The sequence below is a fragment of the Plutella xylostella genome, chromosome 9 (genome assembly GCF_932276165.1).
Source record: "Plutella xylostella chromosome 9, ilPluXylo3.1, whole genome shotgun sequence".
Lineage (NCBI taxonomy): Eukaryota > Metazoa > Arthropoda > Insecta > Lepidoptera > Plutellidae > Plutella > Plutella xylostella.
In genome coordinates, this window is record NC_063989.1 from 11,121,381 (window position 1) to 11,145,930 (window position 24,550).

At 37.4% G+C, this 24,550-nt stretch overlaps 1 protein-coding gene across 6 annotated transcripts in view; it reads left to right on the forward strand.

Moving 5' to 3' along the window:
• The window catches only part of LOC105390594 (fasciclin-1), an 86,368-nt gene that overhangs the window by 56,524 nt on the left and 5,294 nt on the right, over nucleotides 1-24,550 (forward strand). The window contains exons 3-14 of one of the 6 annotated variants that reach the window (XM_038119033.2): nucleotides 7,280-7,458; nucleotides 8,855-8,994; nucleotides 9,844-9,940; nucleotides 11,410-11,587; nucleotides 14,265-14,425; nucleotides 18,538-18,546; nucleotides 19,348-19,353; nucleotides 19,833-19,990; nucleotides 20,375-20,465; nucleotides 20,597-20,611; nucleotides 21,406-21,626; nucleotides 22,149-22,311. In XM_038119033.2, the coding sequence (XP_037974961.2) occupies nucleotides 7,280-7,458; nucleotides 8,855-8,994; nucleotides 9,844-9,940; nucleotides 11,410-11,587; nucleotides 14,265-14,425; nucleotides 18,538-18,546; nucleotides 19,348-19,353; nucleotides 19,833-19,990; nucleotides 20,375-20,465; nucleotides 20,597-20,611; nucleotides 21,406-21,626; nucleotides 22,149-22,311 (1,418 nt within the window). The remainder of the gene's footprint in view (nucleotides 1-7,279; nucleotides 7,459-8,854; nucleotides 8,995-9,843; nucleotides 9,941-11,409; nucleotides 11,588-14,264; nucleotides 14,426-18,537; nucleotides 18,547-19,347; nucleotides 19,354-19,832; nucleotides 19,991-20,374; nucleotides 20,466-20,596; nucleotides 20,612-21,405; nucleotides 21,627-22,148; nucleotides 22,312-24,550) is intronic. The other 5 variants (XM_038119180.2, XM_038119090.2, XM_038119129.2 and 2 more) reach the window with 5 other exon arrangements.

Here is a 24,550-nt window from a genome sequence, read left to right on the forward strand (position 1 = left end):
TGCGCTGGGAGTAATGAAAAAGATCCACCAACTTTATAATATAATTTTTGTGTTTTCCGCCTTAGATATGATTAACAGTAGGTAAGTTACTATGTCACTGGAATTTTATAGTTGCTTGCAAGTGTATTTTTGACAATGTTCACCACCAAAAAGCTTGCACTTATCAGGTATCATGGTTTTGCATGCGATTTCATAAAATGCGTAAAAATAACTATCTTCTGCATAATATTGTATAAATCTTTGTCGGTTAGACAAAGTTTACGTTACTTTTTCTATGAGGAACAGTTTTTTATAACTTTCCACTAGTTGTAGATAAAAGATGTTCAGTCAGAATGACCATTTATATGGCCTACTATACTCGTATATGTAAACCATTTCTGCAACATCTTCGGTAATGACTAATGAGTGAGATATGTGGTTGTCTTTTACTCAGATTTGAAAATAAAAAGAGCTCTAACAGAATACATAGAGCAAACGAGTTCCACTAAAAACTACTAATGAAGGTACTTACATACAGCTCGTTACCAGCTATTTACAATGTATTACTCTTTAATGTAACGTATAACATTTACAATTTCCCCGACTAAAGAGCGAACTAGGGTTTCGTTTTTCCCGACCTTTTTCTGTTCCCGGGAAACGGGAATTATTTTCAAGATTTCCCGGGAATTCCCGGGAAACGGGAAATTATTTTAAATGATATTTTCGGGTATTAAAAGTCAATTAAAACACTTAATTACATCACGTATACTTTTACACGCATATTTATAAAAAACAACAGTCAGATATAAATATACAAGCAAAATTATAATGTTTTGTTTATTGCCCGGATATTGTTTTAAGAGACATTGAAGAGATTATCTTAAAGTTTAAGGAGATAGGCCTTGAAGTCAACACAGATAAGTGTGAGCTTTATTTTTGTGGTCAGGTATCGACAGAGTGTCTTGCTCGTTTCCATAACTTGATTCCAGGAATAAAAGAATTAAACAGAGAAACTTTTACTCTGTTGGGTGCACCCATATTTCCTGAGGCCATTCCAAGAATCATAGAGGAGAAAATCCGGTCCCTTTTGTTGGCTCAGACGCATCTGAATAATCTCCCTGCTCATATTGCACTGACTCTTTTTAGACATTGCTTATCGATGCCAAAACTTACTTACACAGTAAGGACAGCCCCTGTTTGGCATTTCAGTAACGAAGTGTCTGAGCTTGACAGTTGTTTGAAAAGCACCCTTGAAGAAATATTAAACATCAACTTGAGTGACGAGCAGTGGTGCCAGGCGGAACTACCCATTCGTCATGGTGGTTTGGGAATACGACGGGTGAAGGACACTGGACTTGCAGCATTTTTGGCCTCATCTCACGGGGTAGTGGAACTGGTCACTCACATTCTCAATGTTAATGGTGATGAGTTTCAATTGCCCTTTGTAGATGAGGCTTTAGCTGCGTGGTCGGCTTTGTGTCCTGGTTGTGATCCACCAGATCAGCCAAAATCTCAAAGAGGCTGGGATGATGTCCGGGCTCAGATCGTTTTTGAAGATCTCGAAAGAAGAAGCTCAGGCGCAGACTTAGCGAGAATTAAGGCATCAAAGATACCAGAGTCTGGGGCATGGTTACATGCTCTCCCATCACCTCAGTTAGGCACTTTAATGGACGATGACTCATTAAGGATAGCAGCAGCCCTTAGACTTGGTTGCAATATCTGCGAGCAGCATAGGTGCATCTGCGGTACATTAGTTGATGTTAAGGGATATCATGGGCTGAATTGTTTGAGGTGTACTGGCAGGTATCCAAGGCATCACGCTTTAAATGACATCATCCGAAGGGCATTGGTATCAGCAAACATCCCATGTGTACTGGAGCCCCCAGGTTTAAGCCGGACAGATGGCAAACGTCCAGATGGCTTGACCCTTGTTCCCTGGGACCGGGAAGATGCATGCTGTGGGACGCTACCTGTGTAAGCACCTTTGCTGCCTCCCACTTACCTCACACTATTTGTAGTGCCGGATCCGCCGCTGAAAAAGCCGCGCGACAGAAACACCTCAAATATGATGCCCTAAAGGCTTCGTATATTTTTATGCCTGTCGCGTTTGAGGTGACGGGTGTTTGGGGAACTGAGGCCAGATTGTTAATTCGTGCAATATCCCGACGACTGCGAGATAGGGGTTTTGACCGTCGCTCCGGGTCGTACCTGTCTCAAAGGATATCCGTGGCTATACAGCGCGGAAATGCAGCTAGCATAATGGGTACATTTGAGCCAGGTACGACCAGGGGTGGCCTATTTTACTAGATATATTATTATTATTTTTAATGTAATATTTTTGACGAAGCACCACGTTGGTGATGTTTTTATTCTAGTGATTTGACGATGTATATTACAGAAAAAAATATGTTTTTTTATTTTTATATTGACGAAGCATGTTGTGGATTATTTATTGTTTGAATTTTTATATTATTATTTTTTTTTGCATGATTGTATTTTGAAATTATTTTAACTTTTATATAATAAATCTACATATACTTAAAATATGTTTTGTTTTACATGAAAAATTATTTGTCTCTCTTAATTTTATTGTAAATTGAACAATAAAAAAGGTATTATAATTAACAGTTTGAAAATAGTATTATTATGACATATAATTTTATTTAAAATATTGCTTATAGACACGATGGAAGAGTGCAGTCATATCCTCGTTTAGTGAATATTTAAATATTTTTATTTTTATAAAATTACTAACGCATAGAAAAATCTGAGATTTTTTTAGGATGATACGGAGGGTTATTCCTATCATCAGAAAAATTATGAGCGTTGTTGAATTTTTTCGTACATAGCCTATTGTCTGGTTTTAGGTAGGTGGTAGGACCAACAGATAAATAAAAAAATATATAATTATAAACAAACAAAAAACCCGACTGCACGCTAAAAAGATGAAAACAAGCCCCAATGTTAATGGAAAGTATCGCAGGCGGGGACCAGCAGAGGGTTCACCATTTAGCTGAATGTTACTTAGATAGGTTTTACTTAAATACCTAGTGTGGCGGTCATGTTAGTGTGCAGTCGGGTTTTTTGTTTATTTATAATTATATTTTTTTATTTGTAACTTTTTAGTTGTTTTTATTTTATGAAATTTTATGTCAGTTAATAGTTTGTCGGCTTTAGTTTATGAACATTTTTTTTCAATTATTTTGGTGTTGTGATTTAAATACCTACAATATGCATATTTTTTTAATGTGCTAATCAAATCCTTTCATTTAATACCCCACACAGCATAGTTGGAAAAAAAATATTTATGTCCTCTAGAGGGCGCTATATACATTTTAATGTAACGTCATATAGCCTATAACCATCGCGCAATCAATACGCTTCTAAAGATACCTCATACATCAATATCTATCAAGCCGTTTAGGCTACAGGAGGGAACAAAGAAACAGACATACATACATACAAACATACAATCGAAAAACATTACCCTCCTCCTTTGGCAGTCGGGTAAATATGAAAATATAGCATTGAATTAGGAAGAGGTGAAACAAAGTGATGTAGATGAGTCATTTACGTTTGCAATGCAGCTGCGCGAAAACAATAATACGCATCATTTTCTAATAATTTACAACAAAACCGAGTTTCTGATAGTTGACGACAAGCCTACCGATCATTTTTTTGGTTTTAGGTAGGAAAAACAGATAAATAAATATGAAAATATAGCATAGAATTGATGAAAAATAAAACCCGGGAATACCCGGGAATTCAATTTTTTTTCCCGGTTTCGGGAATGACAATTTTCCGGGAATTCCCGGGAACACGGGAACGAAACCCTAGAGCGAACCGATGATAAATGACAGTTTGTGATGAAGTAGCGAAGTTTTCTGTCGCGTCCCAGCGAGTCTCGGCTTTCTTTGCCGGCTTCGGTTGTGTTCAGTTATGACGTGAAACACAATACCAGCTGAAGCAGTAAATAATCTTCAGCAAATGGTGAAGGGAAGCTTTGAAGATACATTGGTATATTAGGAGTGTTCATGATATATATTTTTTCTATTAATAAATAATAATTGCTAAGATCTTTGAAAGCGTATAGGTAGTGCTATAATATACAAGAAGAAACATAAGCAGTTTAGACAAAGAAATATGCAATTTTTACGATTTTTTTATGATAATAATTCATAAAAATATTAATAATGTATCGGTAGTAGTAGAATTTGAATGAGTTTTGAGATTTAATTTATTTTTTCCTGGATTATTAAATATTATCTTGAGATTCATCACGACCCATTACGTCCCCACTGCTGGGGCACGGGTCTCCTTCCAATGAGGGTTTAGGCCTAGTCCACCACGCTGGCCAAGTGCGGGTTGGTGGACTTGAGATTAAACACTGAAAGAAAGAAAGAAAGAAAGAAAGAAACATTTATTTGACACACTGAACAATAAAAAACAGAAACAAAAAGAAAAAAAAAAAGATGCACTGCTATATTGTGTGAGGTGAGCGGTAAAACAAAAAGTGACATTGACGTATCACTGTATACGAACGAAGATTGAATTCATAAGCAACTCGTTACTCAACTATAGACTTTTTTTTGGTTTTTGGTAAAATTATTGTACAGTTCCCCAAAATTGATAATGCACATAGAAATCTTCGTCATTGTTCGGCAACGGTCGTATTCCCGAGCGTTAGAAAACTATTATGTATTTAGAGTGGTTAAGTGCATTTTCTTCATGAAATTTTAGTAGAATTATGTAATTGGTGCTAAAAGAGATAATTGATTTATCAGTAACGAAATTTGATTCGATAATTCATAATATTCCATAATATTAAAATTTACTTCGAAAATGTTACAGTAGGTACTTTTCAAGTGTCTTACTGAAGCTGATGTAAAGATGGATGAAATAAGGTTTGAATAACACAAGGTTTATATTATAAGGAGAAATGGATTTCAAACACAGGTTTATATTAAAAATTTAAAATCTCAGTTCAAAAGTATTTACAGCACTGATTATTTCACATCAATAAACATGTTTACATTAAAATCTCAGTTCAAAAGTATTTACAGCGCTGATCATTCACAATAATATTACAATTACAAACTTGGTCTTTTGGGTGTGGCTTTATTGGCAAAGTGAAGTCTATCAATGTGACGTATATTTTATTCTTAAATGTGCCTCATAATATGGCATCGTCAAAAATAATTAAAGTTGAAATTAAATTCACATTTGAAAAAAATAACAAGAACGATGTGTAATTGCAGCTCTTTATAATTCCACAAAAGTTATATTGATCTTGACCTTGAGACCCTTGACTGATCGGTGACAGCCACCGACCGCCCAAATTGTTTTCGATTATGTGTCACATGATATTGACTACTATTTCTTTCGAACAAGGATCAAAATGCAAGTGCTTTGTTTAATTCAATGATTCGGGTGTTTCCGGGAATACGACAGTTTGCGAAGATTTGCATGCGCATTATTAATATGGGAGAACTGTACTTATAATGAAACTGTGACTAAAATACGAGTATGACTTTAGCAATTCTAATTTCGCTGTAAAAAAATTTGCAGTCTCTCGATTAGAATATCTGAAAAAAATTGCCTGATCAATATAATTTTCAAAACAAAATAGGTAATTTAACTCTCATATACTTAATAAAAACGGAAAATTCAGTTTAAAATAACTCCTGTGTAACTTTGTAAGGAATAACACTTCTATTTTCTAGCTAAACAATTTTAACAGCTGCTTAAGCCTTTCCTTTACAACTTGTTCTCGAGCAAAAGACATTGTTCAAGCTGGAAGGTAACTTTAAACGTAGTTTAAGCTTTATACCTCTATGTCCTGGAGGGTTACTCTATACTGAGGAAAAACGAACATACGAGAGCTGTCGTGCAATCGGCACGTTTAATACAACGAGATAGAGTCGTGGCTAGCACAGCAGCGCTCTGAAACTTAGTTTCCTTCATATACAGGTGTTGCAAAAAGGGTATACTAAGCCGAAACCTACAGGTGCAGTATGGTATATATAAGCCGGAAAATGAAATCAGAATTTCAAAATTCGCGAAAAAATGTCATTTTCCATAGTAAAAAGTCACGTGACCAGCATAGTTTGAACTATGAAAAATGAAAAAAAAACCTTTGTGCAACACCCTGTAGTGTGACCCCCTGTGTCCTGGACTGCACAAGATAAATAAACTATCCCGACGTGTGTAGAGAACTGCCGCATCTGCTGCCCTCACTGAGTTCCAACAAATATGAATAATTGCAGCAATTCATAATTTAGCAACTGAGTTTAATAGAGTTCATCTGGGACTTTGAGGTTATATTATTAAGGGCGGATTCGACCAACGTCGAGTAACTTTTTACTCACGAGTAAAGTACCAGTTACTCGCGAGTAAGCAGATTTTGCATTCTACCAAACCTGAAACCAAGATAAGTAGCTTATCCCAAGAATAAAATGTTATACCGCCAAAATTGACCGTGTAACGAGCTTATCCGAGAGTAATTTTGTAATGGCGGCAGCACATCAGCTGATTAGAAAACCGTCATAATGACATATAAACACATCTGTCAAAACATAAACAAAAGTACGTTAAAAGGCAAAGTCTCAGAATAACAACAGCGAATAAAATATTAAAACATAAACAATTTCATACTTTTATAATCCATTCAAACTAAGTTGGCATGTCATTTCTATTGCATGCTTTGAAACGCAGCTATTTTTATTTTAGTTGCATTACAGTTTCGTTCCTCGTTCATTCAATTTAATCATGGTATAACTTGGTAGAATGCAAATGTACTTATCCTAGATATTTACTCGCGTATAAATTTTATTCCGGTATAGTTATTCTCGTGTAACGTGATGTTTGGACGAATTCACCCTCAGAGATGGATTGAGGTTGCGCGTGTAAATAAATAATGTTCAGTTAATTTGGTAATTATGATTATGAAATTCTTGATTGCACATGAAGACAACATTCGTGTATACATTTTCAAACTGAATGCTAGTTTCGTTGTCTTGCAGACTGCTTTAGATAGAGAGAATCTGATAGTGCGACAGGCTAAGAAGAGAGAGGTTGAAAGGGTTTCTATAATTTTTTACAGCACATTGTCTACTAGACTTAAACCACCATCATCACAATGACATTCATCACAATAGTACTAAAGTTTTCAACTACTAACATCCACTTAATGTGCCCAAAACGGCTCGCTCACCTCTGAATACCCCTTCGGGGATTATAGTCGTGAGCATATGTATTTATGTATGTGATTTCCCCATAACTAATCAGCTCCATTCCACAGCCAACCTGGCGACGACGCTCTCCAACCTGGACTACGCGATATCCTCGGACCTGGACGGGAACCCGCCGCTGTGGGTCACCCGGCGGAGCGAGGCCATGCATGATGATATATATGTCAATAACGCGAAGGTCGACATCTCCAGGTCCTTCCAGTCTGTCAACCGGAATGGGAAACGACAGGTATTTGTTAGTTATGTGAGAGTGTTGTACAGTGGATGGATAGAAGCGTGATTTGCTTTTCTTTATAAAGTATACGATGAGTTGCAGAAATGAACTTTACACTAAAGTCAAATGTATTGCCTTTCTTTGACAGTATACGAACAGAAAGAGACAGATATAGATTTTACCAACATTAGCTAAAAAATCCTTTCTGCAACTGAGCAAGATTGCTAATACTGTCTCTGGACTATTAATTTGTTGTTTTCAGTATAATTTTCGTTGGTCGTTTCGTGGAAGTAAACAAATATTTCAACGTTTATCGGATTTCTATAAATGTAATTACGATTACCGATAAACCTCCGCCGACTTGTTTCAATTATGGAAATATTCAACAGCAATTTCAACCCGGATAGCCGCGGATATTATATAAATTAACGCAGGTACCTAGAGCAACAAATGTAAATTATTTCGTGAAATATTCGGGATGAACTCACTGAGTGCGGGCGATAATGCGAGTAGCGCGTAACTGGCGAATGTGCTGAAATGAGATTTCGCTTTTAGTGTAATATGCTGTGGATTTAATCTCGTTATCTGTCGCCGGGTGTGCAGGGGGGGGGGGGGTTCCTCAGCACTAATGGCATTACTACCAGTTGGCACCAAATTACAAGATCATGTGTGACATTGGGACATTTTACAATTGTTCAGAGGAAAATTGCCGTTGTTTCATGGAAAGTGAAAATTTAGATCATCAGCTATTTAAATTCGTAAAATATTCCAAAAGTTAACAAAGTTGGCTGGCTGGTATCTTGATTCTAGGTACTGTTTAATGATATTCTGAATTTAAGCTTACAATGATAAGATTAATAATGTATCACCGGTTTTAAACCTACGCATATTGTATACAAAATAAGACTAGGGTTGGTGACCGTGGTGAAAGGATTTGCCCGTCAGATTAGTGTCAATCACTCACTGCCCAGGGTGCGTCGGACGTCACTCGTGCAGCTTCCCTGCACCCATTTAGGGCTCCCACACATAAATACCTGCGAGTGGGAAGGACACGTTTTGGCGATGCGATGTCATATCGTGTTTATGTGTGGGAGCCCTTAGATATAGTTTCCCACTTAACTCATTGACATAAACACTACCTATTCTGATGCTGATGTCTGACGCTCGCGCCAGACTACCTATCCTGCTACCTCACGACCACCGACACATTAGCAATTAACAATCCTTAAGCAGCGTCGCTCGCCTATCAAACATCTGGTCCAATTTTTGATACAAGTTATGTCCGATTTGACCTGCGAGTGACTCTGCTTAAGGATTGTTCATTGCAAATATGACGGTGGTGTCTGACGCTACCCTCAGACCTTCTCTATCCTGATCCTGATGTTCCCCCACTAATCTCTGCTCCCCGCAGGTGCTACACATCATCGACCAGGTGCTGCAGCCGCTGCAGCCGCACGGGCCCGGCGCGCTCGCCTCGCCCGTCTACAACCCCAACGCGTACCAGTTTCTGGAACATTCCGACGTGTTTAACATTGGGCCGCATCGGCTGAGGTATGGTGTGATGTGGAGTGTGAAGATTTAACCTGGGAATTTATGTAGTAATTAAAGCCGTGAATTCATATATAAAGATTATTACTGTGAATTCATGTAAAGATTATAACCGAAAATTAATGGTAAATATTAAAACCGGGAATTCAGATAAACTTACTAATAAACAGTTTTTGTCCACTTAGTAACTACCTACGATAAGCATTTTATAGTTAGGTAAGTATTACCAAAAATAACTAATATATTTTTTCAAGTCATGTTGTAAAATAATATATATATGGGATTACTTTCCAAGGCAAAGCTTACAAAGTACCTAGCAGTTTTTTTCCTTAAGACACGGGCGGGTAAAATTCAATTAAATGTGAAAAAGCTCTTCTGATTAACTTAACTATAAAGTTAGATGGAAGAGTTAAACTTTCAGTGGGTTCTTTACGGGTCACGCGATGGGAAAGTCGAATATCATTTTAGGTAATTAATTGTTGAATTCGTTTTACAAACCACAATAAAACCTTTGCTGCATAATTCTATTAGTAAACTAAAGTAATACACTCACGAGCAATGAAAAAGTTCCAGTGACATATGGAACGGCAATGACAGGTGGAACTTTTTCATTGCTCGTGAGTTTAATAAAATTTGCATGTAAACGATAGCATTGTAAGTGAATTTCCTGACAAGATATACATTACCTGCTATTTATTATATTGCTATGCAATTTATATTGTATTATGAAATTAATTATATTATTTTATAATTGTGTATTTCATTCAGAGTGCCTACAGATGTCGGTAAGCGCATATTAACTAAGGCTGCCCGCCCACAAGTTCTTTGCATTAATTAATTGTATTTCTTCAGGTCTTTCCGACAGAAAGTTAACCAACTTCACAAAAAAGGGGTTTTGGACGCAGAGGGGAGGAACACTTTCTTTATACCAGTTGATGAAGGATTCAAGGTAATTTGAAATTAGTTATATTGCAATATGAATGCGTTTATTTATTATTATTTAACGTATTCAATTTTAGTTGTATGGCTTTTTGCTGTGTGTGACTAACACAGCTATACAAAAGTGTATAGAGGTTTATTCAGTTGACGTTACATATCGATAAGTAACAAGATTTCTGTAGAATATTTTATATTGTGTCTTCTTAAATCGTATTGTATCAAAATGTATCTTGGATGATAAAAATATTGCTTATGTAAGCTATTGTTATTACAGCCAGGAAATAAAAATGCTAAGGTAATTCTGCTTTTATGATTTTTAACTAAGATTGGGTAGGATAAATACAAAAGTTAACTGTGAACGAATTAACTACGTACGCTAAAGTCCCTTTAAACCTTGTAAAGTACCTAGCATGCCAAAATTAATTCACCCAAATATAGAATTTACAACAACAACTGTGCTCTGTAAGTTGGTATTAAGTATTAGAAATCAGTGATTCTGATTACAAAGGACTAAATTTACATTTGAATTGAGTTTTCCATGCTATCACAGTGATCTTATATTGTAGTTACACCGTACTCTGTTTCTTGGCAGAAATATAGATACAAAATATCGAATGCGGCTTTAAAGCCAAGGATTAAATAATAATCTTAAGAGGAGAGTATAGCACTTGTTCGTCCATACAAAAAGAGAAAACGTTTTACTACCTCTAAATATTATCCAATCTCCATGATTTTTTTGTATGTTATTGACACAAGTAATAACTAGGTTTATAGCTTTTTCTTTTTTCGATATTGTTTATAGATAAAAACTTATAGACACCTCAAATAACGTAATTTTTGTGTGAAAGAAAGAAAGAAAGAAAAGAAAGAAAAAACATTTATTGCCACATAATCGGGAAAACACAATAAAACACAAATACAAAAATTAACTTAAGATTAAAAGGTGGCAAAAGGACAAACTCAGCAATGCTGCGAGTTATACCTCGTATAATCTATGCAGCGCTGGTTTTCAGTATGCCCTGAACTTAGGTGCTAAATTATATACTAATAAATTAATGCGAATCAAGCCGTTCGTTGAACAATAACGATGTATTTTTTTAAAAAAAGCGAAACCTATAAACCTAGAATATATTATGCTGAAGCGATTGACACCAAAATCTAAGAGATTGCTTAATATTTAGTTAGTGTAAAACGTTTTTTCCCGAAACCAGATTTTCACTAAGAAAAGTACCTATTGTCAGTCGCGTGCAGCAGTGCATCTCTATCGCACCCGTGCCCGAGGCATGAGAGCGCAAGCGATAAAAAATAATTTCCTAAATACCTATTTCGCTAGAGTCGCGAAGGTATACTCTCCTCTTAAGAGCGAATGTTTTTTTGTCCTGTCTTGATGTGCGCGTCTTACGCTCCGTGCCAGGCATTCAAGACTAACTTTTATAACCTAACCCTTACACCATGTCTTCATCCTGATCTTCTCCATAGCCGACGACCCGCTCGGACCTGATCGACGGCAAGGTGATCGACGGCCACGTGATCCCTCGCCACGTGCTGTTCACTCACGCGACCCACAGTGACCGAGAGTACGAGACGGAAGCATTCAGCGACAACGTCAAGGTTATCATCTCGTTCAGCACCACGAAGAATGGGATGGAAGAGCTTAGTAAGTGGTTTTTGCTGTATTTTAGAAGTCTGCAATGTTCTAGCTCCTAAGTAGGTACTCGAATGAAAAAAACTCAAATGCACATTTATACCGGTTGTACCAGCGAGCTTCTCGACGGCAAGTGAATGTGGTCACATTCGCTGTTTCGGGTGAAATACTGACCAACTCTGAAATAAACAGCTGTTCTAATAATTCATAAAATAATTATACTACCCTTTATTTTGTATAGGTACTATGGGAAAAGTGATTTTTCCTACCAGACATACTAGGAAACTTCACGGGACACTAAACTCGCGAAAACAAAACTGCTGCTCAATACTAATGTCATAAAAATAAGACGTAGGTAATACCTATTAGGTATAGGTATTATATATTCGGGTCTACAATTATTTTATTCATCACATACCAAAATCTACAAAATTTTGTCCTCGATGTGACTAAGCGAACAATATAACCTTACACTTGCTTTGGCTTTCAATAATCCTCCACTCGGGCTCAAAGACTTTCCACCGGTTTTCAACAAGCGTTACGTGCTTACAAAGAGATGGCTCCTATTCAAGGTGACAAAGTGATTTCGAAGCTATGATGAAACTGTAAGCTCCAGATAATAGAATCCGATAAGATATAAGGTAACTAAGTGTAAAAGTATGGTGGCATAGCATTACACATTTCCGGAAATTTCTCACCATATTTTTTCACAGACAAAAACACAGTTGTATGGGTTTGTGACATTTTTTTAACTGTTTAAAGTCAGTACTTAATTTTACTTATTGAGTTCACTTCCGTAGACTAAAGCCCTTTCCGAATGAACAGTACTTAACTTAACTTACTTTAAAACTTAAGTGTTAAAATTTTCCAACATTACTATTCCAAAACATATTTATTTATGGAGCTGAACTTTTAGTTCAGAATAATCCCGTCTGTTGCGCAGTGGCGCTGCAGAGCTTGTGCTTGTTAGCGCGACCTCGGGCTCCCCGCGGCACTGTGTTATCCTTTTTGACAGAGATTTGTTCACGCGACGCGGCTTACTATCTGTAATATCTGAGATAAAATATAACTATGTAGATGAAGTATCTGTAAGAAAAAATGCGTTATTCTTAATTGAGTAGGGTTTCATGTTGTTGCTTTTAACAGTAGCTTTTACTTTCTGTGCTGCTGCTTATATTTAGCTAACGTTTAGGGACTATTATTTATCATAATCAATTTAAGTAATATTTAAAATTGTTGCCCATATTTTTACTATTTCCTAACCATAGATCCCATGTTGGGCGCCAATAATTATAAGGATGTCCCAAGTTGGGTGCCAATAATTATATGGATGTCCCATGTTGGGTGCCAATATTTCTTAAGTAGCCCACGTTGGGCGCCAATTATTCTATATCAGTCCCTTGTTGGGCGCCAATTCTTCACGCATTAGTAATCGATTCGACCGATCCAAAACCTATAGCTCGACAACTTCGTGCGCGACCCTCCTTGCGGGGTGACAGACGCGGAGGGGACGAGGTACCCAAGACGACAGCGGGTAGCGGAGAGGTAGCGGGGAAGGACAACGCGTGCACTGCACGTCATTATGACGGCAGTCTCGGCCGAGCAGTCGAGGCGGCCACATGTGTTGTAAAATCTGTCATAATCTGAGTTCGACGCACATGAGACCACTGATCCTGAGACCATTAGTCTTAAGATGAGTGTTGAGGCCAGAACCGCCACAATCCTTGGAATATTTTCCTTTTGAATTTTAATAATCATAATATTATTATCTATGATTCGTCAATAAAATAACGTCAAAAACCACAAATCGTATATTTTCGCAAATAGATTAAATCGCATTATAAAACTATGTCGGAGTTCAAGAATATTTTGAGTTTACCTTGCTTTATAATTAGGTTTACTAAATTCATTCGATTAATCGAAACGTCTAATTGTCACTTGAAATGTTGGCAGTTTGGGTTGAATCTGTGGACGGTGCATATTAAAAAATAAAAAGGTAAGGTGGGTAGTCGGTTGAGCAGGGACGGACTGTCATTCTGATTTAAATTATTGAACGGGTCGGCTGTGCACCTTCCGAAGGGATCACCACGTTTCGCTATCAAAGTTAATCTAACTGTACCAAGTGCATCCTCGTGTATTATGTAAGATTGATCGGTAATTCCGAATAAATCGAGTGTGTACTACCTATCTGTGCCTTTATTTCTGGGATGTGATGATGAATGGCGATACCAACGACCTGGCTGATCGAATCATTGACCAACCACTGCTAGCTCGTGCCCACTCCCCGACAACTATATGATCTTCGGGGGTTTTCTGTAGAACCGTGTGCCGGATCTTGGTATGGCCGAGGTTTGGTAGAATGCAAAATCTGCTTACTCCCGAGTAACTGGTAGTTTACTCGTGAGTAAAAAGTTACCTGCGCTTGGTCGAATCCACCCTAAATAATGAAACTAGTTTTAAGAACCTTTTTATTGATCAACATAATTTACTCTTACATTACGACACAAATAGTGACACGTTATCGCGAGATTTATCCGGGCACTTTTCTCCGTGTGTACTCGTGTTCTAAAATGTCGTGCTACCTCGCCCCCGCCACTTCTTTTACCCCGCAAGGAGGGTCGCGCACGAAGTTGTCAAGCTATAGTCCTTGAATCCTAACCACCATTATATCATCCCATTTCCCCTGCAGCATACGTGAAGTCGAACACGGTGGCGGGCGACGCAAAGCACTCACGCGGCGTGGTGATGGCCGACATCGTGCGTGCGAATATCCCCGTCAAGAATGGGGTCGTGCACCTCATTCAGCGACCGCTCATGGTCGTCGATACTACTGTTGTGGACTTCTTGAAGGTATGAACCGAGTATTATTTTTGTATTATTATTATGTACGGGTTGGGAAATTTACGAAAACGAAAAAAGTTTGCGTTTGCTTCTGCTATCTGCATACATTATTTGTTAAAAGTTTCATGATAGAAACTATTATCGCTAAAGGCGCCACTAAGATGTGAAAAACGTATTTTTTTTTAGTTTTCGACCAACTATCAAACATTTACTAGACGTAATTATAGAGTGCGCGCCACGACTGAAGTCTACCGGCAAAATTGGGAACTAACCTAGCCTATCCAATGATTTCAAAAGGAAGGATACGCCCTTTCGAACATTTTACTCAAACCTTCTTCATACAAGCAAAATAACTGCCATCTGTCATAATTTGTTGGAACTATGTCAGAGCCGAGCTACTTATCCTGACGACGGAACCTTGTACGTGCGTTCATATTTTACCGTCACCGGACAGTAGGTACATAATAATATGAGTGAGTTGCATGCGGACGTCCGTACAAGGTTACATCGTGCGGCCATTGTAGAATTTGGTAGTAAAATAATTATCGCTTTAAAATGTGTTTATTTATTAATTAAGGATGATACGATATTGCATATTCCTTTTTGACCTTCGTATCATAGTTTTTGTAGCCTTTCACAACAAAAATAGGCATATTTACACAAGAAACAAAGACTCATCTCTCCGTCACAGACAACTGTCGACTGAGGACCGTTGGCCCTAAAATGTCTATTTTAGGGCCAACGCGCGGGTGCCATTTTCTTGAGTGGTTTGGCCTGTCCTTACGCAGTAATATATATGTCAATGAGCCTATCATAATTTTTGACATTTAGTTCTATAGATGAGTGCAGCCAAAGGGTAAATAAAACTACTTATAAATCGGGCGTGACATTACTTGTGGCGGGAGTCATTATTTATTACAAAATATAAGATAAATTGGCTGCTGCAAATTCAAGTAAAATGACATAAAAATATCCACACTCACAAGTCCAAGCCAATAAGTTACCTTACCTGAGTAGGTATAACAGAAAATGACATAAGTTATACTACGAAATGTAGAACAATTTAGCCTAAAGGGAACATGGCTTCTCGTCCCCGTAAAGCCGGCTTAACCTTTATGCTAAAAAGGTTCAGGTTTTCAACCCTCCCAAGGTAAGGCCCGCGACGTGTGATGAATTGGACCCGTCTACTTCAGTATACATGCTAATACCAGCCGAAACACAATCAAGCTTTGAGCTCTCTTGAGAGAAGGAGATACATTACTTAGGCAAATAGAGGGAATGTTATTTTTTAGCGTTGCGAAATATTTTCAAATCTGTGGTTTTGCATTGTAGTTGTAGCCTATTGTATGAAGATAGAGATAAAATAACTAAGTATTACTAAATAATTTAGTTGTTTCCATTATGATGATGATCCGAGTATTGTTAAATTGGCCAAAAAAATTGTCATCGAATATTAATTACCTGTAGTCCCGCTGTCCCCGTAATTCTTGTCCCCGTTAAGCGGGGACAACGGTACTTTCAGAAAATAAATAAAATCAGGCCCGTTGTCCCCGTTGGACGTGAGCTCCTCAACGGGGACAGCGGCACTTAATAAAAAAATAAAAAATCAGACCCGTTGTCCCCGTTCTCAAAATTAACTTTAAAAAACACAAGTATATTTTTTATTTCATGAATTTTATATAGTATCTTCACATCAAATCGCTTTTTTAGCTAGATCAATTCATAACTAACCTGGGTGATAATTTGGCAAATTTGATGAACGTGTAAATTTTAAAAAGAATAATTAGATCTATGTGTGGCCTTAAAACCACAGACAGCTGTAAGCCCTATTTTAAGAAATTCAAAATTTTAACTTTGCCATGGATTTATATTTACGAAGTAGGTGTATTTGTAAAATCAAATCCAAAGCTCTTCTTGAAGGCATCAGAAGTACATCACTGCAGTCGGATACGTTCGCTACATAGGAACAGGCTATGCACTCAAACCTCAAAGACAGCCTTAATGAATAAAAGTGTTTTTTGCATGTCACTGCTTATCTACAATAAAATACCAAATTGTATTAGAGACCTAGACATAAAAATATTTAAGAAAAGATTATGTGAATTATTAATTGCTAAGTGCTATTACACAATAACCGACTTTTTTGACGACAGAACACTATAATAAATGACATTTCTAACATAATTAATATTATCTTGTATGTATTTGTATACCTACCTGACTAATTTAAATTTCAATGTACTTATAAAATATGTAATTAATTGATTTGTGTATTTGCATGCATTTTTGTTATTTAGCATGAGCCATTGACAATTCAATATGTTCGTATGCTTAATGAATAAGCAGTACATGGGATGTACCTACTGATAATTGTATTAGATCTGAATTTACCTGTGTACACGAATAAAAGATTTGAGTTTGAGTTTGAGTTTGAGTTTAAAGGATGCGCAACGGCACGACGAAATACTGCCGCGAAACAAAAGCACAGATGAGATTGTTGTTTGCAAAACTCTCATTGGCTTATTCTAAATCAGTCAACCAATGAGATATTCCGTAACTACACTACCCTTTTGAACATTCATACCTGTCATATTTTTTTTTATTGCTCATTGAGACGATGGAAAAAGTCCTAAAGTCCGTAGAATCCCCGTTTTGTGAAACTTGAAATGTTTTTCTTTTTATAAAATTACTAACGTATAGAAAAAATCTGAGATTTTTTTAGGATGATACGGAGGGTTATACCTATCATCAGAAAAATTATGAGCGTTGTCGAAGTTTTTCGGACATTGCCCATTACCTAAACCCGATCATGTATCATCTTTTCGTGCTAATAGAATTCGGAAGGGACAACGACACGTAAAATTTTGACGGCCCGTTGTCCCCGTTCATTATTGCCCGCAAAGGGGACAACGGAACGAAAATATAATGACGTCCCGTTGTCCCCGTAACGGGGACACAGCTACGGGGACAACGGGACTACAGGATTAATTAGTGGTCCAAGTACAAAACAAAATTAACACCATAAGTCCCAGTGATGAATTATGATAACCACCTACCTACTAGATACAAAACAAGCAGTTTTAAACAACAAATAGGGTAACGTAACGTTCCTTGGGACGCTTGTACCTCGGGACATTGATTGTATTTTAAAAACCGGCTAAATAAACATATTAAAATTCTACCCTAGATATAGTATTTTACTCGCTTGGCAAAACTAGTGAGTCTCGTGATCATACCAGCATCGCAGATATAAGTCGTTATTTAGAAGTTTGCATTTTCCATAGAACAAAGCTATAGGAAACAGTGTCCCAAGGTACAAACGTGTAACGTACCTTGGGTCAAAACAAGCCTTTTTACTTTTATCTTAATTTAGTAAAATCTGGCCACACTAAAGCTTTAGCACAAATACTAGTGATAATAGATTATATATCCTACCGAATAAAGAAAATTTCACATTAATATCTTAGCGTCAAATCACACGTACCACAACCACACCACGTCGCAGCGACAAAATGTGGTCAAGCTGTGGTTACGTGTGAATTGTGTGACAGCGGCTTTTTGCAGTTGCGTTGTGGCAGCGACAAAATGTCGATGTGGTTGCGTTGTCGCTGTCATTGCGATGTGGTAACCACGTCGTCGTGTGCAGTTAATACGGAAAACAGGTTGCCGCGGTGCCGCCGCCGCGTGGCGGCGTTGCCGTTGCGATGTGGTTGCGTTGTGGTTGCGATGTGGTTGCGATGTGGTCGTATTACACAGGTGGTCGATGACAACGGCAAAATGTGGCACGTGTGAATTGGATTATTCATTGCCAATACAAAATATACGCCCGACCACACCGCGTGGTTGTGGTGTGGTTGTGGCTGTGGTGTGGTTGTGGTACGTCTGAATTGACCCTTAGTTGTACGCTGCGATAGCTTCATTCAAAGTTGGGGTAGTCGAAAATGTCCCTAGGTACGTTACGTTACCCTATTGTAGTAATAGGTTTTGTAGGTAGGTTTTTGATATCAGCAACGTTTGCTAAGCACATTATTATTCATGTTTAATCTTCAAAGTAATAACGACATAAAATCATTTTATAAAACAAGTCTCGTTAAATTTTGCCCTCATTTATATTGGAGCAGACGATGAAGGTAACATCCTTAAAAATCATTCCCATTTTAACTTTTAATCCATGTTTGTGAGTGTTTCTTATCATTTACATATTTTGTATTCTCTTCGTTTTCAAACTCTAAAAGCATTTCCATATTATGTAAATTAATGCACGATTTTAACTTTTATATCTTTTTCATATAATTTGTCAGAGTTTAAGATTTCACACCCGTGCCATGTTAGTCTATCTTTAGGTAATTATTAATTAACCTAAATAAGAATATAACTTTATCATTTTAAACTAATACACCATCCCCATAATTAAGTAGGTATCTTAAAAGCGTATGTAATATAGAAATGTAAGTGATGTCTTATGTAGTAGTAGGTACTCATAAAGTCCATCAAAGCATCGTTGAAGACTAGTTTTTAGTTAGTTACATATAACTAGAACTACATGTGTGGGTATATAATAGCATAGTTAAATAATGGCATAGTTTTCTAGGTATAATATTTATGTATGTATTTGTAGTCTGACCAAAAGGGCTATACCCTTAGCTATAGCCGGGTGTAGTAGAAAATCATACTTATCCATTACACACTTTGACCTTTACTTACATACACAGAACATTACTATTCCTTAACAGTTTTTTTGTAACCTTACGACCTTTTTTTCTAACCTCTCAAGGCTGCTAAGCTCTTGCGGTCAAACTATAATAAATAAAGTAAGACCAATACATTAGGTAGCCTTTAGTAATAATATTTATATATATCACGAGTATGTTTTCGATATATTTCGTATGTTTATGCCTCATCCGGACCCTGCATGAACTTGTCAACTTTAGGGGATCGTAAGTACTGTTTGAATATGCATGTGGATCATTAGCATTGTTTCAACTCTGCACAATTATCATACCATTGAAAGCTTCATAATTATTTCGACTGTTCTGTGATTTATGATTTAGCGTAGAATCAGAATGAGGTAAGGTCAGTATAATAGTTATACAACGCTATTTTGTAGTACAATTAGGTATGTTGAATGTATCCCTAATCTAATCTAACGAATTAACCTTCCAATACAATTTAATGCATCTCTTACTATCTGATTAAAACCATGAAGTTTATCAGTGTTACCAAACATTTTATTGAGATGCTAGAAACGCACATTTATGCCAATCCATAAAAGCACCACTGCAAGCTATAGCTAACGACGGCAACATATTACCGCAACCACAACGCCTAAACAAAATTTCGTTACGTGTTTCGCTGTGTTGTATTCCTTTTACTTCTAACCTCTTTTTTAACCAAAAATGGCCTTTATCCCCACTAGGAGAAGGAGGACGGTCCCCTGTGCAAGCTGTACGAGGTGGTGATGGACCTCGGCCCTAACAACCAGTTCCTCTCGGAGCTCCACAACCTGAAGGACCTCACTCTCTTCGCTCCTTCTAATGAGGCGTGGAATGAGTATAGTGTGCAGAATGTTATCAGGTAAACCCATTATTTATTTAATTATAGGTTATGTATAATCAAGACATGTGGAAAAACTCAAAGATACTGCAATAATCCTCCTCCATAACTCTTTATTATACAACCAGTCTAGAACCAGTTCTAGTACAGAGCTTTCATATAAATGAGAAGTCTGAAGTCATGTTTAAACCAGAAACTAATTTAGTTTTCCTTTATAAGGGGATAGACATATTTTAACCCCCATATTGGTAGAAATTTGAAAGCTTCCAAGTATTCGATTCGTAACGATAGATTTACTTTATATTTTGTAATATCTTAATGATTGATAATGCTCCATTTTATGAAACCTAAATATTATACATGTACCTACCTAGTTTAATTAACGATACAAAAACAATTCCACAGAAATCATCAGAAACTTCAGGAAATCCTGAAACTGCATTTAGTTCGAGAAAGGCTGCCCATGGACCTCATCATTCACAACAACATGAACCAGGTATTACAGACATATTTAATTTAACCCCACGTGAGCTTTGTTGCAATTTAAATTTGTTGGCTTTCGCGAAGAAAGCGTGCACAAAAGGGAATTATTTCACAACACTTTTAAATTTTTCCGCCACTCGGAAGCAGTTACCAGGATCCGTACGTGAACATTCATCACCTGTATCTAGACTTAGTTTATGGACATCGAGCGTTCAGTGTTTTTGCGTACTTTTAGTTTTTCCGTTCCCATGTGTGTGTCAGCTGTAGCCAGCATGCTGACTCGGGCGGGCTTTTAGAACTTTTAATTTGCCGGTTTTCCTCGACCATTACAAAGTATGTGCGACTCAAAGTTTCTATCGGGTCCCGTTAAAGTTTTGCCGTGAAGCTTTTTTTGAGCATGTTCGGATTAACTGTGGATTTGTGGAACCATTGAGTTAGGTCATACTGTACCTACCTTTCTTATGTTTAATGAACTGTTTAGTTAGGAAACAATCGTAAAAAACTTAAGTAAAAATAAGTAGGTTATTGTTTTAGATGTACTTAAAAGAAATCACAATAGACCCTTTTCCCGAAGGCAACTTGTCATCGCATGATTGTTTCTATCTAGTGCCGTGGTCTTTTGTAAGCTTTCCATCTAGCAACGAATCTCATAGAAGTATATATATAGAACATGAAGATGTTAGAATAGTATCCCTCAACTCATAAATGATACATAAATCAACCTCCCTGTTCTGCACTTACAGCGGTTATAAGTGGCTGTATTCAATATCCAATCTATAAAAATCTATTACATAAAAGATGGCGTAAAGTTTTTCCATTGCAATGCTACATAATAAAACTACGCAGTAGAGGGTTTACCGGAAAGAACCAAATCAATGGCATTGCAATAGCATTTATTGAACACAGCCATCAACCGACACCCCAACCCACATCTAACAGCCATCTCTCCCCAGATCTACCAAGCACCCACGGCCTCACCCAGGAAGTACTTATACTTCAACGTGCTGACTAAAGGCAACAACCAGACGCTGACGGTGGAGGGCGGCGGGGTTAACGCCACCGTCACGCAGCCCAACATCGCGGCGACTAACGGCTTCGTCCACATCATAGATAGAGTGTTGGGAGTGCCGTATACGACGGTGTTTGAGAAGCTGAAAACTGACCCGATGCTTAAGTAAGTCTAGGGTTTAAGGCAGCTACATCAGCTATATGTTAAATTCAAGTTATATGTAACCAGTTTAGGATGGCCGGCCATTCAGATTATAACTATACAAACGGTTTTGCAAAAGTGGTCTGCAGTAAGCGCCAGGGCTCATTCTAAACAATGTTTCTTCTGCGACTAATCTTTTCCCTACAAGAAAAAGTCACGTGACCGTTAAAACTTCTATAGATAAGCACCAGTCTTTGCGCGAATTTTTCAAGTCTTAGAACTTTAGGTCACCTGAGTAACCTCTTGGCGTTTTCATGACTCCCTGAATAAGTACACCCACCACCTCATCATCAAAAGACAGCTCTTGAACCACCAGCTAGCGTTCACCATTAAATAGCCACCTCTGTCTATCTATATGATTGTTTATCTATCTATACAGATAGATATATCAGCTGTTCGATACCAATATTACAGGATCTGCCTAGCTTGGGGTCAGATGGCCGTGTGTGCGATGTCCCCACTCTAATACTATTATTATCCCCGCAGCATAACCTACAACCTGGGCAAGCGTCAGATGTTCAACCAGCAACTCGGGGAAGCGGAGCACCGGTTCACGTACTTCGTGCCGCGCGACCACGCCTGGCTCAAGTTCCAGCTGCGACACCCCTCCGCATTCAAAGCGCTGTTCAGGGAGGACATTGGATACTATGTGAGCGGGTTTTTCATTTCGTAGCTTTTTTCAGCACCTATTTGTCGAGCGATTTGTATTTTTCGATTCCAGAGTCAGAGATTTTTTTTATGCAATTTATTTGGTGAAACGCTCTATATGTTATTCACTATAAATACTTACAGGTAGCAAGTAGCAAAGTACTTCACAAACATTCTACTTCAAAAAGATTATTATTCGATATCAAAAATCATGTCAATCGATAAATATGATTGCATAATTTACACATATAAGTGATTATTAAAAATAACCAATTAAACTTGTACTTTAAAACATTATTACTCAACATAAAGATATTTACTTATAATACTAACTAAGTATACTGTATCTCGATAATGAAATGGATAAATACTTACAATGTTCAGCCTTCAAAGTTACTTTTGTATACAAAGTTTGTAAAATCAAACTCCGGTAGAACCCATGTAGTTAATACAAAGTCTGTTGTTATTATTCCTCAGCCAATAGATATCTGTCAATAAAGTGATCACAAAGTTAGATAAATCTTCAAACAAAGGCTTACCCGACTCAACCCAACATCAACTTACTATCAGATTTTACACTGTAACATAACTGTGAATAATGATTGAGGAACAACTCTATACCACAAAGATCCTTTGTTCACACAGAAGCGATCGCACCCTTACAATCAACATCCTCTCATATGTTTGCAACATGTGAGAGGAACAATATTTGATCGGTAAAGATGCATCCACACCAATTTTAATTGATGGTGCATCGTTGGCAACTCAGGTACGGAAATGAAACATTTTGCTCTACAAAAGTTATAAATTGCTGTCTGGTGGCATTAGGCAATAACCCTTTTTTGAATATTAGATCGATTATTAAACATAATAATAACACAGCAATTATGAACTCCGTAAATGAGACGTATGCATGTATTTTAGCTAATTATATAAATATGATTCTAGTTACATGTGAGATTGCAACGTCACTAAAACATGCAGTGGCGTAGAATTAAACTCACGCGTTTCTCCAACTAACCTATTTCTTATTTATACTATAATAAATCGCATTGCAAACCCCAATTTCCCACAGCGCATGCTGAGCTGGTTTTGCCATCGTGACCAGCAACCATTATGTTACTCTTTGTTTATAGCTCGACAACTTCGTGCGCGACCCTCCTTGCGGGGTGACAGACGCGGAGGGGACGAGGTACCCAAGACGACAGCGGGTAGCATGAGAGGTAGTGGGGAAGGGCAACGCGTGCACTGCACGTCATTATTACGGCAGTCTCGGCCGAGCAGTCGAGACGGCCACATGTGTTGTAAAATCTGTCATAATCTGAGTTCGACGCACATGAGACCACTGATCCTGAGACCATTAGTCTTAGGATGAGTGTTGAGGCCGGAGCCTCCACAATCGTTGGAATATTTAGGTACCTTTTTAAAAATTTAATTATATTATAATTAGGTACCTATCTATAATTCGTCAACAAAATAACGTTAAAAATAACAAATCGTATAATTTCTCAAATTAAGGGGCTTCTTGTAGAACAGCGTACCGGATCAGCCCTGCTACGCGGCTGCGGCGCAGTCAGATACGAAAAAGTAAACAACAAAGACGAAGAGTCCATATGACAGTGCGTCAGTTGTCAGTTCTTGTAACTAGGAAAGCAACCAAAATTGAAGGTGGAAGATGATAATCTTTTTCATTAAAGAAAATGGAAGTCACTGATGATTCTGGTGAAATCGAAGTTTTGGAACACTCTAGTACATTATACTTCAAAGTAGGTATATTTTTTTTGTTTTTGTTTTAGATTTATAATTGAAGTTAATGAAAACGATGATGAAGATGGGGATGACGACGACCATGAACAAGTTCAAACAGAGAGTGAACATAAAAGTGACATAGAAATTGTTTTATAAAATAAAACACTTTTTCATACATACTTAAATAAATTCAAATTGGTAGATATTCTGAAGGTAGACATCCTAATTTTAATGCTGTCAAACTATAAATTTTAAGCTAAATATGACATTTACGGGAACACTCATAGAATCAAATTTTACTTACTCTTACATTACGCCAGAAATAGTTACAAGCTATCGCGAGATTAATCCGGGCACACTTTTCTACGTGTGTAGCATGTCGTGCTACCTCGCCCCCGCCACGTCTCTCACCCCGCAAGGAGGGTCGCGCACGAAGTTGTCAAGCTATAGTATTCCAATATTTTTGGTGTTGTCAGTGTGTCCAATAAATG